This window comes from Pygocentrus nattereri, chromosome 15, assembly GCF_015220715.1.
Source record: "Pygocentrus nattereri isolate fPygNat1 chromosome 15, fPygNat1.pri, whole genome shotgun sequence".
Lineage (NCBI taxonomy): Eukaryota > Metazoa > Chordata > Actinopteri > Characiformes > Serrasalmidae > Pygocentrus > Pygocentrus nattereri.
This window is the reverse complement of record NC_051225.1, coordinates 7,664,846-7,680,778: the sequence shown is the minus strand read 5'-3', so window position 1 is coordinate 7,680,778 and position 15,933 is coordinate 7,664,846. Positions and strand designations below refer to the sequence as shown.

Below are 15,933 nucleotides of genomic sequence, written 5' to 3'. Positions count from 1 at the left end.
TCCCTACACCCTCTGGGGAAGTGAACAGTGAAAAGATTAAGACTTATCCCTGTTTTCTCCAATCCATTATTATGAGCTGGCTCCGCTAGCTTTATTTTTTTATAGTTTAATTACAACAATATCAATATACAAAATGCATAAACATAAAACATATCAGTTTAAACCTAACAAAGCGACAGAACACATGCATTCACAGAAATATGTTAAATAAGCTGCATATACTCGTTGTTTTAACAGCTTTTTTGTTTTTGGAAAGGATAACAGAATGTAGGTATTACTTAGCTTTCGTTTCAAATTGGGAAAAATACAATGGAATAAGTAAAGTTTTTAATTCCATGAATTTGATTTTTACCAAAAGGATAATCAAATTAATAATATAATAATCTGTAGTTTTATTACTTTTATGATGACTGAAGCCAAACAACACAAACTAAGCAAAGATTAAATTCAGGATCTTTATTTCTGCATGCAAAATTGCTGTCTTTTGGCATCATGACAAAATACAGATTTTTTACCCATTACCCACTCGCACCATTAAAAAAAACATTATTAAATGAGTGGCTATGCCATTATTTTGCAATACTAAGTCAACATGTTAATTTGAGATCTCATTTTAAGATCGTTTCTCATTATTTTTAACATCATTATTATATTATACATCTTTTATTATACTTATATTTGTATTTGTTTATATTTCCACCTCAAGAGCATCTGAAAATAATGAGAAAGTTTTTCAAAATAACAAATATTCTCCAAATATTAAATACAGAACAAAGTTTAATGTTGACAATCTAGCGCTGTAAAAGTGGCTTTCCAGCATAGTTTAGATTTTGCTGGTAGAGAAGAATGAAGAACACAGTGAGAGTTTGGTGTAAGATCACCTCGGCAGTGTCCTCAGCTGAAGCCCCGAAGCCACCTGCACTGCAAAGTTTCAAATTTTCGCTGCATCCGAATCACATCATTAACATAACAGCACCTAACGATGTAACAGCACCTAACATAACAGCACCTAATGATGTAACAGCACCTAACAACATAACAGCACCCGAATGACGTAACAGCACCTAACGACGTAACAGCACCTAACGACGTAACAGCACCTATCAACATGGCTCTGGCAATGGCCAACTTCTCTTTTAATTTCTGAGAGTTGGTCACTATAGCAACATATTTACACATGTAAAAATGAACAAATAGGTTAACTTCAATCAAACGTTTATTGGATGTTTACAGATTTGAAAGATGTGGCGCAAGTTGATGTAAGCAAATTTGTCTTTTTATTTATTAATTTGCGCCGGGGCAAAACAAACATATTTGTGTTCGGATTCTGCTGTGCAGTGTTTTGGAGTCCATTTCTTCTGGTCTTGGGCCAGAACACATCTGTGAGAGGAGTTAGCAGGGTCCTGCTGGCCTGATGTTTTGACCTTCTTCAGTCTGGAGAACGTCAGCGGTGCCCCATCAGCCCAGGACCACTGCCCTGGAGTGCCGGAAAGCCCTGCCCAAACAGCAACAGTAAGCTTTCAAACACAAACAACTGGACCATATGTTATCAATATCATGGCAAATTACTTCACAATGGGCCTCGTCCACCAACTGTTCTTAGGAAGATTTTTTTTTCTTAAAACCCACTCAACCCATTCTGACATTCACCAAGTCTTTTTTTCCAGTATAAACAGAATCTACACACACTTAAGAGCATTAAATATGTGAACAATTCTGTGTTTTAAGAACGTGAATCTGTAGACTTTTACTCAGCACCTTTCTCAGGAACAGAATTAATAAAAAACTTATTACTTGAACTTTAATTATTACTTTATTTAAAGCTTTAAAAAATTAAAAGAAAGATATTGGTGAATAAGGCCCAATACACTTCAGTACTTCAGTAAAAGACAAGTTTAGTCTAAGACAGCCTGTAAACAACAATCAGTGTGTAGTAGCTGCATAGTAACTACTAAAATACTTCTTAATCTCAATTCATTTGTTCACAAGCCTCAGGCCTGTGTTGCTATTTGTTGTACTGCTCACTCCCACAGACGAGAAATCTATATGACTCTGCAACACACTGCAGACTCTCCTCACCAATCCAGAAGGGTTGTTTTCCAGCAAACCTCCACAGCCATTTCATATCACCCTTTGAACGAATGCTTGTCAAGTGACCGTCAAGCCTGAATTTGCAGAAACAATAAAGGAATGTAACTGATTATGTTCAAAATCATGCACAATCCAAATGCAGTAGCTGTGGTGCTATGATTACTTACACTGAGCATGCTTGCTGAGCGCTGCTCCAGGTGGCTACACCAGGACCCAGGATGAAACAGCTCCTTTTGTAATGGGTCCATCCAGCGAGACAACCAACACTAACAGACTTTGTAGACTGAGAATAATAGGAGAAATCAGTTATACATGTGCTAAAGTCTTAGACCACGTGAGTATGTTTTTAAGACAGTCAGTGATATACAAATAAATGCAATAGCTGGGCTGCACTGTGGAAAAACAAAACAAATCTGCTCTTCAAACCAATTTACAAGATATCAGTAACGCATACAACATGAAAATATTGTTACTTTTTACAGTATTAATGTTTGTGTTTTTTATGTTATGTATTCTTTTTAAACAATTTTCTGGGCTGGCCTAAAATGTTTGCACAGTGCACTATGTACATAGATGAATTAATGATGATAACTGAGATGAATTTAGACTTTTTTTTCCTGCAGTTTTATCTTTGTAGGTCTACAGAGTCCATTACATCCCCCTACCTTGTGCTGCTGTATGGCTGAACTAAAGACACTAGGAATTCCGTCTCTCTGAGGAAGTTCCACTGATCTGATGTCAGCAGAATGTCCAGTCCAGCTCCAGATTGGAGTGACCTCCACCTCCGGGTGGACACGGGGCACCTCGACTGGCCTCAAGGGAATCAAGCTATGGAGCTAATGGCAAGGGATGTATATACAATCACCTCATTAATAAAACGTTGATACAATCAATTATTAATGACTCACATTTTTTATGTCATACAAAAGGATGAAATTCATCATGATGAATTATTTTCATTTGACAGATAAAGAAACTTTATCAAATATCAAATTAATATGTATGAGTATATGTGTATGAGTATGTGTATATATATATATATATATATATATATATATATATATATATATATATATACATACACACACACTACATTAACACAACACAGCACAGAGCAACAGTTATTACCCATGGTGTATGTGAGGCGTCCTGTCTCCCTCTGTGTCTGTTATCGCCCAGCACTCTAGTGTGTCTCCTGCCTTGGCTGAAGGGGGCTTGGTCCTGAGGCTCCACACTGCTGAAGCGAATGAACTGCGTGCGATATGGGACGTCCCCTCTTGGTGGATAGTTCTCCCATATGATCCCAGTATTTGGGTCAGGGGTATACTCTTCTTCTTGTGCTGGCTGTGGTGGTGGTGGTGATGGTTTGTGAATGCGTGGAGGATGGAGAACAGTTGGGTCTTTCTCATCCTCCTCAACAACCAGATCCTCTGGGTCACACCTTCCTGATGAAAGAAAATTATATAAATTAAGTTTGAGTGGACAGAAATATATATAGTGTACAGTTATAAATTATACAGCAGTGTTTATGTATATATTCCATATTATACTGTCATATACAAAAGTTTGAACAACCCTGGTCAAATAACATGTTCTGTTGATTTTCTGAGTGAAAATAAGTTAACACATCCTTTACAGTGAACACAATTAAATATGGCTTTGTCCTTCGAATTTTATTGGTGCAATTCCAACAAATATGTTCCAAAATCACTTTAAATAAAGTCTAGTCTACATATAAAGACTAAAGTCTTCATTAATATATAATTACATTTTGTAATGTTACCATTTAAGATATTTTTTGTTTTGTTACTAAACTTGCTCTAATTGAAATGCTTTATAATTGTATGTAATGTGTATCCTTGCATGTCGGTATAAGCACTGATTCTTCTAGCAGTGTTGTGGCTCTATTTACACTAGCTTAAGGGTTTAACAAAGCACTTTAATAAGTCGCTCTGGATAAGAGTTTCTGCTAAAAGCTATAAATGTAAACAATAACATTATGTTACGACAGCAACAATAAACTTTACCAGTTTCTGAATGTGAAAATGTACTATGTAGCTGGCTTATATAGCAGGTTTTGGCAAATGTGTGAGTTTCACCGTTTCGAGGATCCACAATCTCCACCGTGGCTTTGCTTATTGGACCCAAAACAACATTCTTTTGGGCTTTTAGCACAACGTCCAGTTTCTCATGATTCTCTTCCAGGCCATCATCTTTCAGATATATGTTCCAAAATTTGACGTTTACTCCTATGTTAGATGTGAATGACAAGGATTGAGAGAGAGAGAGAGAGAGAGAGAGGTTAAAGGAGAAGGTAAAATGGACAAATTAAAAGCTGAATGACTGAAGTTATACTTTAATAAAAATTAAATAAAAATTTAATATGTATAGCTTAACAAGAAATATAATAACAAGGGCAGTTTAAACAAGACTGATGCAATTACTTGTGCAGAGCCGTGTCCCATTTTTAAAGATTTGTGGGTAATCACTGGCTACTGAGTTGCACTACTTTTACAGTTGTTATGTAAAAATACAGGCGATCACAGCTACATCACAGTAATATTGTGGTGCACAGCTTGTAGAGAGCAATTTACTGTCATTTTACAGTTATTTTTATAGCGTGTCTAAGGAATTTAAGAGTCAGGACACTGCATATATACAGTCTATCTGATGCAACATCAATCTAATGTGTGTAAAATTAAATCTCAGACACCTGGATCAAACTGTATCAGAGTAGCTGAGCTGTGGGTGAAGTCTTTTCCCGCTTTAGCCGTGCCCTCTTCCACCTGAAACACAAAAGAATATAGTTTATAACTCCTGTAAACTCAATAAACATTCAGCTTCATCATTTCCTTCACAGAGCCCGTGTCTGGACTCAGTCTGTAAGTTTACTGCTAAAGAAGTTCACCTGTATGCCAACGTAGGCGGGGTCTACGCTGTTCCCACTGCGCATCACCTGCACAGCTAGAGTTCCTGCGTTCTCACAAACACGGTAACAGGAAGCTGTCAGCTCCACACGAGACCACCTCAGCTCCATTCTGCTTTGGCACACGAGAGAGAGCTCGTTCACACTAGGACTTGGCTGGAGCTTTGGTGAATAACCAATCTATTTGAAATGCATCTCCATCATGAACACAGCATGAGACGAATTAACGAACTAAACAAGTCTGTCCAAGTGATGCACTTTGAAAAGCTGTCAGTATGTTGTTGTGTGTGACAGTGCTGCAAAGATTTGATGTGACTGTCACTGAGGTCCCATTACACTACATTAACCTTCTGCCAAACAAGTTCCTACATTTGAAACATATTTTGTAGTGACTTGACTTTAAACTCCTAAAAGACATTTGTACAGTACAGTGCTCTTAAATGAACAGAACCTCATGGATATTTCAACAAACACTGCTCTGAAGTCTAGGTTACAAAAGAAGCATATCGATACTGAAACTGTCACGCAAACCTTGTAATGTGAAAGATGCTCATTTCTTTACTACAGTCCGTTTTAAAGGACAAAGGACAATTACTGGACAAACACATTCTGCTGTTTGCGGGTGTCTTTAGAATGTCCAGAAAAAAAACAACTGACAACTAAAATGAACCAGACTGAATGGGAGATAACACTCTCAGAAAAAAGATACTGCACAGGTATGTTTTTGTCCCCTTAGGTATAATAAATGTATGACATGAAATGGGCATACGCTGAAAAAATGTATGAAAATGTAAAAATAAATAAATAAATAAAATATCTCACATGACCCATTTGCTTTATTTAGGCCTAGTCTCATTTCTTATTTTTACCCTTTCTCCTTGTTTTCGAGTGTCACCTTACCCAGTGGACCTGAGTTACAAAGGTTAGGGTCTGAAATTCTTCCCCAAGAAATGGGACCCTCAAATAAAAAGAACATCACTTCATTAACAGACTGCTGGCGTTGCTCTGTAGGCGACCCTGACAGTCTGCAGTGACAGCAGAGGAGGGTAAAGTTTAGCTCCTCACTGCTGGGATTTAGTTACATTTAGGGCAACATATGCCTTCAAAGCGAGACAATTATTTATTATCTCCCACCTTTAATTCTTCAGTAATATGAAGCTGAAATCAGCTATTTGCCAGATGCTCATAAGAATTTTCCTTCTATTTCAACAAAAATTGGGACACCCTACTCCCCCAGGCGTGAAAGCGCGTAACAGAGGGCTAGGGGCTAAGTGGTAGGGGTGAGGGGTGAAATGGGACTGGGCCTTAATTTAGCTTGTTTTAACACATTTTGTACTGATGACATTTTATTTGTGTTTGACTGCCAATTTTTTAGCAAGTGAACTCAAAGTGCAAAGCTTATTTTAGCACTATATTTGTGCCTATAACATTCTGCCTATAACAGACATTAAAGGTCAAGCAAAAACTAAAAGAAAACCCTTAAAAACAAACATCTGCATCAGATTATGGAACAATTTTGTTTCCTGAAGACGTATCTTTGAGGTGACCATGTCTGCTATTCAGCTCAAAAGATACTGCACAAGACCTTCATGTAGTGAATTCTGCATGTTAGAAGAGGGAGTGTGCTGATCTCCGCAGAGTCATGACCCAGATGGAACCCAGTTTGACTGCCTGTTCTAGTGTTTTTCACTGAAAACCTGCATAAAGAGAGTTAACATACACTTCTGGCAGCATGGTGTTTCCCGCTGGGTCCTTGACCTGAAACTCAAAGCTGTCTGCAGTCACCTCCATGTCTGAGGGAATGACATAGCGCACTGCTCGCTGCTCCACATCCTTCTGGGTGAAACGTCCTTTAATATACCCACCTGAAAACACCAGAGTGGCCTGATCACACATGGAGGTTATCACCAATCCACTGAATTTACATAATTCAAATGTGTACATCATTTTCACGTAAAAAAATATATCAGATGACACAGTTATTGCCAAATGTAAGTAAGCTTAAAAAGTTGTTGATGTAATATATTTTCCAGGTGGAAATGTTTGCAGTTGAATCAGTGAATTAATTCATTTCAATGTGTTTCTTTTGCCAGTGCAGTAACAGAGTGAAACTACCTGTGATGGTGTTTTCAAGGTATCCAAAGTGTGGAGGTCTAGTGATGATAAACTCTAGTTCCTGGTCAGGGCTGTCTGGGTCTGAGGCCTGTAGCTCTTTGGTGGTAATATAGATCCCATGTTTGTCATCTTGCAGATTCTCTACCGTACTGGGGGTCCCTTTATTCACAAGCTGAGGGGGGGTCTTGTCTATAACCTCTATCTGTGGACACAGTTGGTAGTTGATTTCTTTCCACAGTGAAATTGCAGTTGATACAATCAACCAGAAGAGGGCGCCATCATGATGTATATTGATGAAAAAGCAGCCTCATTCCAAGGTCTTACATTTTTAAGCTTTGTTCAAAGTGAATTCAAGTCTTCAAAGAATGCCTGCCACACAAAATTGTATCTCTTTCTTGCGACACTTCACATGAATTTACTCAAGGTACTATTGTTGGAAATGTGTGCTATAGATTGAGATATATTGTCTGCTCCCTTTTAGAGAAGTTTGTTGCAGCAAGTTTGGGTAGATGGTATAAATTATGAAAGAGGGTTTCAGCTGTCAGTGTTACAAGAAGTCAGAGGAAACCACTACAGCCTACAGCCAACATCCAGTTTGCCACTTACTTCACCTCATTTTCTTTGGTGTAAAGTCAACTGAGGATGGTTTTAGATATTATTTATGATGATTTGAAATGCGCAGCAGCTCCCTTCTCAAGGGGTGTTTCTCTTCTGCGCTCATGTTAGCTGAACATGGGGGCATGGGACAAGCTTCCAGAATATGAGAGTGAGGCACAGCCGCAGCACATGGCTACGGCTGGTAATGTAGCATCTGACCAGCACGAGTTTGACATGCAATGCAACCGGGACAACCTGGTTAACCCTCCACTAGCCACGAATACACATGGTGCATCTGAGAAGGCCTGAAGCCTATAGGCATTTTTGAACAAATATGTAGTCTTGTTTATTTTAGTAGTGCGTTCTGTTGCCACCTCAATCAGGAAGTCATACTTACTAAATAGTACATGTTGTCATAAAATTTTACTAAGGTCAAATGTTCAGACTTCTTACTTAGGCTATAATAGCAGCCTATTGGAAAGTTACTAAGAGTCTCTTTTAGACATATCATTGAATATCATATTTTCTGGCAGAAAGGTCTGAAGTGAAGTCTAAAGTGAAGGTCAAATGGCCTCCAATGGGGTATTAATTTGACTTTATTCTACAATGGATGTGGTTAGGGCTGAATGATTTGGGGAAAAGATCTAATTGTGATTAATATATATATATATATATATATATATATTGCACATTAATCCCACAGCAGGGAAATTCACCTCTGCATTTAACCCATCTGTGCAGTGAAACACCTATATACACACCACATACACCTTCCAGTCACAAGGCTGGTTCTCTAACCACCAGCCAACGACTGCCCACACAAGATACCTATATATGACAATTTAAACTGTGATTATTTTCTATACACTAAGGTTCAGGAATTCTGAATTCTGAATCATTTCTGAGAGTTAAGAAGACTGGAATATCCATCTGTTCTGGCTTGATGCTTGACCCCTAAATGTAGTGTGCCAGACTGCCAGTAAGTTGTGGGTGTGATGTTAAAACACAGGGAGGTTTGGTTGCTTGTGATTGGTCTAACTTATCTACAGGCAGTTCACAAGCTCTGTGTTATTAGGTTAAATTTCCCCACCCAAAACAATAAGTCAATGATTTTAATAATGTTGGTTATAATAAAAAAGCAGCTCTGAAAATCTCTTCTATATAAAAAGGAATAATCTTTTCAGCCCTAGATGTGGTATTATATTTAGTGTATCAATATATAATGTAAACTGCATGTACATCACATACTTACCTGTATTGTGAAAACTGCTGGCTGCTCCCTTAGCTGCCCGAATTCCAGGTACCCTTTGTTGGTTCCATCAGACGGCTGAAAGGTGAATCTGTCGATTTTGGCGAAGCTGTTGAGGTGCTGGTACCTTAGCTGCATGTTGTTGATGTCTAACTGTGTGAAGCGGGACAGGGGGAAGCCTTTGAGCAGCAGCTTGCCATACTGTGGCGGTTGAATGAGGGTGTATGTGAGGTTCTCAAAGGGTGTATCAGGATCAGTTAGTTGAAGGTGTTCAGGAGAGATGATCTGAGTGGAGCCTTCGCTCAACAGGAGGCCTGTGTTAATGCTCAGAGTGGGTGGAATACGGTCACTGTGTTGAACAGTGAAACTAATGGATCCACTTCTGGACGTCACACCATTGCTGATGTCAAAGCTGGAAAGGGGAACAAATCTCATATCAGACAAATGATCGATAATTTATTATCTCTGTTATATGACAACTTCATAACTCAATTTTTTCAGATGTTATTTTTAAACTATTTCAGAATGGAGGCTGCTCTTTACACGATGTGAACATTTCATGATTAATTGACCAACAGAAATTGACATCAAACAAAATTTCTTTATGTTAACATATGCTAAATTGTCAGGATCTGCTGGCAGGCCCAAACCTTTATTACACACTTCTATATCTTAATAATATCTCAGTCAGTTTGTATTTTTTTCCATGTAATTACTGGATTATATGTAATATGGAATTTTAAGGGGTTAAGAATGCTTCTTCTATTACTACCATAAGTCCCTTTTACTTTAGCGAAGGTTATTTTATTACTGCAATTAAGCAAAGCCCTAAAATGAATTCTGCACAAAGATGACATTTAAACTCTTAAACTCTAGCTAAGCTAATATCTAAGCTAATATCAGTTATTAGTGTGCAAAAGGCAAGTCTGGATCCGCCGATAGTTCCATAGCATTTAAAGGGTTATAAACAAACTCAAGGTTTAGGCAAAGTGTATTTGAACACCCGATGTAAAATTTGCATCTCATAACATAACATTTCATGTTCTTTGTGAGAATCAGAGCATACTCCGTGTCTTCTGCGCTCAACCAACACGTGGCAATGTGGCAGTGGCATTGCACTGGAGCAGAAGGCGGAGTGATGGGGTGAACAAGAGGAGCACGAGAGAAGAGAGCCCTCATTGAACCCACTGCCAAACCCGTCTGCCTCACAACACACACAGCCCTGCAGCCTATAATCGCCAACCACAGTAAACAGCACTCCTGTCACCTCGCGCTGGCCTCTCTTCTCGCTCTCTCTCACAGCCAAACCGGCCAAACATCTGGCATCACCATTGTCCCACATTTTGCTCGGTAATTGTGCCCAGAGTCCCACTCTGCTCGGCTGCCGCAGAGGCAATGCCAGGCAGAATTATTACTCTCCTAATAATGCCCATTCATCATCCGCCTGTCAGAGGCAAGCAGAAGGAGGACCAGGGCTCCCCAAAAAACACCTTCTGCCTCTCTCTCTCTCTCTTCTCCCTCCCTCCCTCCTGGCCTCGGCCAGCACCACTGTCGACTCCTCGTTTTTGACACACAGGTGTTCGCTCAGGTGTTTCCCAATCACAGGGTCTGCTGTCACAAGCTGCCTGCCACACAGCACAAATACAAGCTGTTCAAAAAGCAAAGAAAAAATCACAACATCCTTGTCTGTTCCAGCCACTGCAGTGCCTTTGAACTGCTTGAGCAGCTCAAGACGGAAGTTTTGACAGTTTTTAGGGTTTAAGATTCTCTGGTGCTTTAGGGTACAGGGGTGCGAGAAGCTCTTAACTGATACCCAGGTAAAGCAGCCAATTGGTCGTTTGTAATCACTGACAGTAGACATAATTAATTATACTATTATTACATAGCACTTTCATTCATGAAAATTCAGAGAATTATATTTAAAGAATAAATAAATTTAAAGCCATTAGAGAACAATACAAGAAAAATCAACAAAGGATTAAAAAAAATGCAGTATAAATCAAGTAAAAATATAATTATGATGAAGAAAAATAAAATAAGTAATTACAGTTCAGCAAAACATTAAAAGAACAAACTAACTATTAACTAGATAAAATAAGTAAACTCTAAAGCAGTGTCAAATTATAAAGAAAGCATCAAATACATGTACTTTAGAGAAAAGTAAAACTAAAAAAGGGTTTTCTGTTTAAAAACGGATTTTCTGCTTTTTCATATTACTAAATAAAATAGTTATGCAAAGGAGCTCCAAAGTACACAGGGAGTTATGGAGCATAAACATTAAAAGAAGCATGTCCACTCCTTTACAGTGTCTCTCTTGCCACAATGGACATTGCCCTGTGCTGTTCTGACCATGCACGCTGGCTGAGAGCGGGGCTGCTGCTTGCCCTCTCTTAAGCAACACCCTCATCAGACTTGGCTGAGCCGGGCTTGTTTGCTCCCAGCTGACCCCGAGGTGAAACTCAGCCAAGGTTTTGGGTGACAAACCAAGGCGCAAACACACGAGAGAGGCAGGACAGGTCAGCCATACGCTGCCTTCTCTGAAGTCTGCCTTCTGCCAAATTGGCTGGAAAAGTACATAAACATGGTGAAATGTTCCCCTTTTTTCTTTTTTTTGCTGTCATTGCTCTAATGTGGCTGACAGAAAGCTCCCCCTCTTTTGTTCTTGTTTTTAACGTGACATTGCAAACCGAACTGCCTTTAGTCTACTACATGTTTCGCACCATTGTTGTGATAAACTCTTGTATCACTAACTTGAAATTTACTGAACAAGTTACATTAATGTAACTTGTAAAAAAAACTAACAACCAAAGTCATTTTGGACTTCTATTCGTCAATCTGTGATGAATGGTATATGTGGCAGATGGCAAAACAGCAAGAAGGAAAGAAAAAAGAAATGGATATGTGTATGCAAAGGTTTATGCACCCTTAGTCAAATTACATTGTGTTGATGAAGTAATAATCATAAATCCTCTACACTGTTAGAAATAAAGGTTCTTTGTAGGAATTTTTCATTCATCAAGGTACAGACAATGTAAATGGTCCCTCAAAGGAACACTAGTGGTTTCAAGGTCTGATTGTGCACCTTAAATACGTTTTTCCAGGTAAAAAAAAACATATTTGTACCTTTTCATAACCAAAGTTTTAAAAACAGAGCAATAAAATAAAAAGCCTGGAGACGAGACGGGGTGTGTGGAGTCAGTACAACTTAGAAAATATCATTTCAATGGATTATGGTACAATTAAGTTCCCTGACCAAAGGTACTGAGATGTACCCTTGAGAGCACTAAACCAGTGACAAGAGAGGTACTGCCCCAGAGACAGTATCATACCTTTATTTCTAAGACTGTACAGAGAGCGCAATTACTTATATACATACATATACATGCAGTGCCTTAGATTACTGAAAGACTTAATATATTAGATGACCAGCCACAACATTTCAGCATCTAAAATAACCGCAATGTGTTAAATCTCTTTTGCTTATAAATATTCAGGCATAATTAGCTTCAGAAGACACAGAAAGGAGCCTTTGCTTCAAAGCAATCCGACTGACCTGAATGAGTCATGGTCAGCGAAGCGACTGTTGTCGTGAGTGTAGCACACACGATGGGCCGCCACGTCCATCTGGGTGAAGGTGAACACAGGGACCCCAGGGTGCTGAACCATGTGGAGATGTCCGTGTTTAGGTGAAATAGTCACAGTGTAGATGAGCTCGTCTGACCGGCTCCCCCTGTCCGTGGCCATCAGAACGTCTGTGGTCAGCACCACCCTCTCTCCTTCCATTAGGGTCACAGGCTTAGTGATTAGAGCAATGTCACCTGTGAGGGGCGAACAGGTTAATAAAGAGAGACAAAGCAATGGATTCTGTGATGAAGGTGAAATGTAAAAAACAATATTTAGAAATAGTGGAGAGAAAATCAGATTTAAATAACAAAAGTCTGGGCAAAAATCTAATTTACTCAATTAAAAGGAATATATTTTGTCGTTTTTCAGTTTTTGAGATAATTTGAAAATGCCTGTTGCCCTTTATACTGTGTTTAAATTTCATTATAAATGGACTAAAAGAAGTGGCCCAAAATGACTTGGAAAAATGTCTGGTTCCATTGACTTACATTAAAAGTAAAGTCTGTTTTTTACTTTTCCTGTAAAGCTACCATTTTTAGGATGAAAGGTTTTGTTCCAATATAAATTCAGGCTTCAAGATAGCTTCTACTACTGTTTTATCACATAGTACCAGAAATCAAGCAAACCTACAGTATTTGAGATTACTTCACAACTTAACGTTGATCAAAAAAAATGTGTGATGATTTAGAAACGTAGTTTGCATGAGGCTAAATGGTAGATGTTGCATTATTTAGCAATATTAGCCTTGTTAAGTGATACTTTTATAATCCCACAAACAGGGAAATTCCACCTCCACATTTAACCCATCCATGAAGTGAAACACCATATGCACACTAGTGAATACACATACTAGGGGGCAGTGAGCACACTTGCCCAGAGCGGTGGGCAGCCCTACCCACAGCGCCCAGGGAGCAATTGGGGGTTAGGAGCCTTGCTCAAGGACGCCTCAGTCATGGACTGTCGGCTCTGGGGATCGAACTGTCCAGTCACAGGGCCAGTTCCCTAACCTCCAGCCCACGACTGCCCAAACACAGTGGCCACCGCCACTGAAGAAGCACCCGGACTGAGGTTTGAACCATTGCTGTTATGGTCGACGGTCCGCGGCGCTACCACTGCACCACGTAAGTGAGCAAACAGCAATAGCTACAGTGCAAGACAAAAGAAGCAAACTTGGGACACTCGACGTGTGTCTTGGTTAAGGGAAAACCTGATTTATGGCCAAATTATGATTAATTGGAGTAGAACAAATGAACATCAAACAATGTGAATTCAGACATTCAGATGCAGAAATAGAATACAACTGATATCTTACTCTGACATCAACATCCAGCTAAATCCGAAGTTGTAGTGAAAGTGAGTTTGTGGGTGTTGTGTGTGACGCCACTGAGGCTGAGAGGAGAGGTCTGGGAGCTGGGAAGGGGTGCAGCTGTTGGCTCTCTTTGGCCCATTAATAATTCACGCTCTTTGGGTGTTTGAAGGTGGCTCTTCCTAAGAGCCGGAACCTTCTCACCTCAGCTCCTCCTGGACCTGCCAGCACCAGGGCCAGAAGGGCCTTGCCTGCCACAATCCCTGCTCATCCAACTGGCAAAGCTATTGTGGCCACAGGAGGGGCCATGCTTTAAATTATAAATACTAACTGATTAAATATGTCAACAAAGTTGTTTTCCTTATTCTTTGATTGACATGAAAACAAAAACACAATTGGACTGGAGAGATTAAGTAGTCTCCTAAAGATACTGGGCTTCATTCACTAATATCTTCCAAACTCTATGTTTTTTCTTAAATTTGTTCTTGAGAAAGGTCCTAAGTTAAAGTCTTTGTGTTTGCACCTTTGTGCTCTTGAGTGTGTATGTAGATTTTGTCCTTTATTAAGAGCAAATCCCAAATAAGAAAACACTGGTGAATGTCAGAATCACCAAGGATGAAGTGAGGGTTGGGTTTAGGTTTTGGACTGAGGTTAAATTTCTTAAGTTTCAAAGCATCTAAAGTTGACTACCCAAATAAAGTGTTACCAAAATGTCTTCTTAAGAACAGTTAGTGTTCTGTTAGTAGGTCTACTGTTATGTACTGATGTGAACAGTGAGATTATATATATATATAAAACATACCAGTGAGAGGGCAGACAGTAATCAGATAATTAAAGGGAAAAAAAACATCTTGTACCCTTTGGAACTGTGTGGACAGAGATGAAGAAACTCTGAGGAGGTGTCTGGTTGTCAATATCGGTGAGGAAAAAGTGGAAGCGGTCATGGCCTTTGAACCCACTGAAGGTGGTGTGTTTGTACCACAGGCGGTTCATCTCCACGTCCTCCTGAGTAAAGTTCTGACCTGCATTCAGGTCAGTCCATCCAACTTCTGTCTGTACACAAGCACACAAGACACGTGTTTTTAAGATGTTTTATATATTACAGTAAATGTACACTGTTGTTCAAAGGTTAGTCCATATTAATCATTTTTATATTTGAAATACAATAATACATCATAACATATAGATTTAAATATGATAAACACCAACAGATATGGGTATTTAGTGAAGTATTTAGGGAAAATTAGTTTACACACACCAAGATGCAGAACATTTTCTGTCTTACAATAATTCGCTTTGCACACATGCAGGTTGTGCTGGAAAACATTGATTCCAAACTTTTAAACAGTGATTCCAAACTGCTGAATGGTATCATTTATCATTCCTTCTTTCACATGTAGAGGCTGACCTTCAGTTGCAGAAGGCCAAACCTGGGGCTTGCATTGAGAACATAGTAGAGTTGGTCAGTGGGGGTGTCAGTGTCTTCTGCCTCCAGCACTACACTGGAGATAACCCTCCGATCCAGAGCCTCCACCTCCACACCTGCATTCCTGCACACACAGAGCAGAGGCAGAGACACTGAGGTCACAGTGGGCACTGATGCCAAGCCTGCATGCTCAAATGAATCCTAAATAAATAAATACACAAATGCGGCGGAGCCGGCCGCCTTTGGAGGGCACAAAGGCAAGCGAGACTGGCCTGTCATTGCAATCCGAGGGAACATGAGCAACAAGGAAGTAGGCGACTGCCAAAAACCCACATTATTTCTGCCTCCTTGGAGTTCATGTGCACCCTCTGCCAACTCAGTGAATCAAAAAACATAGAACAACCCTCCTGATCTTTGGGGGAAAAGATGGGATAAAACGCCGCGATTTATTGAAGGATGTAACTTCATTTCCAGTCATTCAGTCGAGATGCAGATTCCCCAGTCACATGTGCCTAAAATCCACCCTCTCCCTTCTGTCCCTGCCCACTCTCCTCTGCTGAAAACACCTCCTCCCGCCCCTCCTTCTATTCGCCTTTCTG

The 15,933-nt window shown here is 39.6% G+C and overlaps 1 protein-coding gene across 3 annotated transcripts in view; it reads right to left on the bottom strand.

The window, feature by feature from the left end:
* Positions 1-1,198: 1,198 nt before the first annotated feature.
* Positions 1,199-15,933, bottom strand: part of frem1b (Fras1 related extracellular matrix 1b) — a 32,724-nt gene continuing 17,989 nt past the window's right edge. The window contains exons 22-35 of one of the 3 annotated variants that reach the window (XM_017701319.2): positions 15,317-15,458; positions 14,766-14,961; positions 12,532-12,796; positions 8,982-9,390; positions 7,133-7,334; positions 6,738-6,882; positions 5,000-5,129; positions 4,805-4,877; positions 4,191-4,340; positions 3,220-3,536; positions 2,757-2,927; positions 2,259-2,374; positions 2,080-2,165; positions 1,199-1,495 (exon numbers count right to left, since the gene is read on the bottom strand). In XM_017701319.2, coding sequence (XP_017556808.2) covers positions 1,278-1,495; positions 2,080-2,165; positions 2,259-2,374; positions 2,757-2,927; positions 3,220-3,536; positions 4,191-4,340; positions 4,805-4,877; positions 5,000-5,129; positions 6,738-6,882; positions 7,133-7,334; positions 8,982-9,390; positions 12,532-12,796; positions 14,766-14,961; positions 15,317-15,458 — 2,620 coding nt within the window. In that variant the 3' untranslated portion in view covers positions 1,199-1,277. Of the gene's footprint in view, positions 1,496-2,079; positions 2,166-2,258; positions 2,375-2,756; positions 2,928-3,219; positions 3,537-4,190; positions 4,341-4,804; positions 4,878-4,999; positions 5,133-6,737; positions 6,883-7,132; positions 7,335-8,981; positions 9,391-12,531; positions 12,797-14,765; positions 14,962-15,316; positions 15,459-15,933 lie in introns of all 3 variants that reach the window. The other 2 variants (XM_037545129.1, XM_017701318.2) reach the window with 2 other exon arrangements.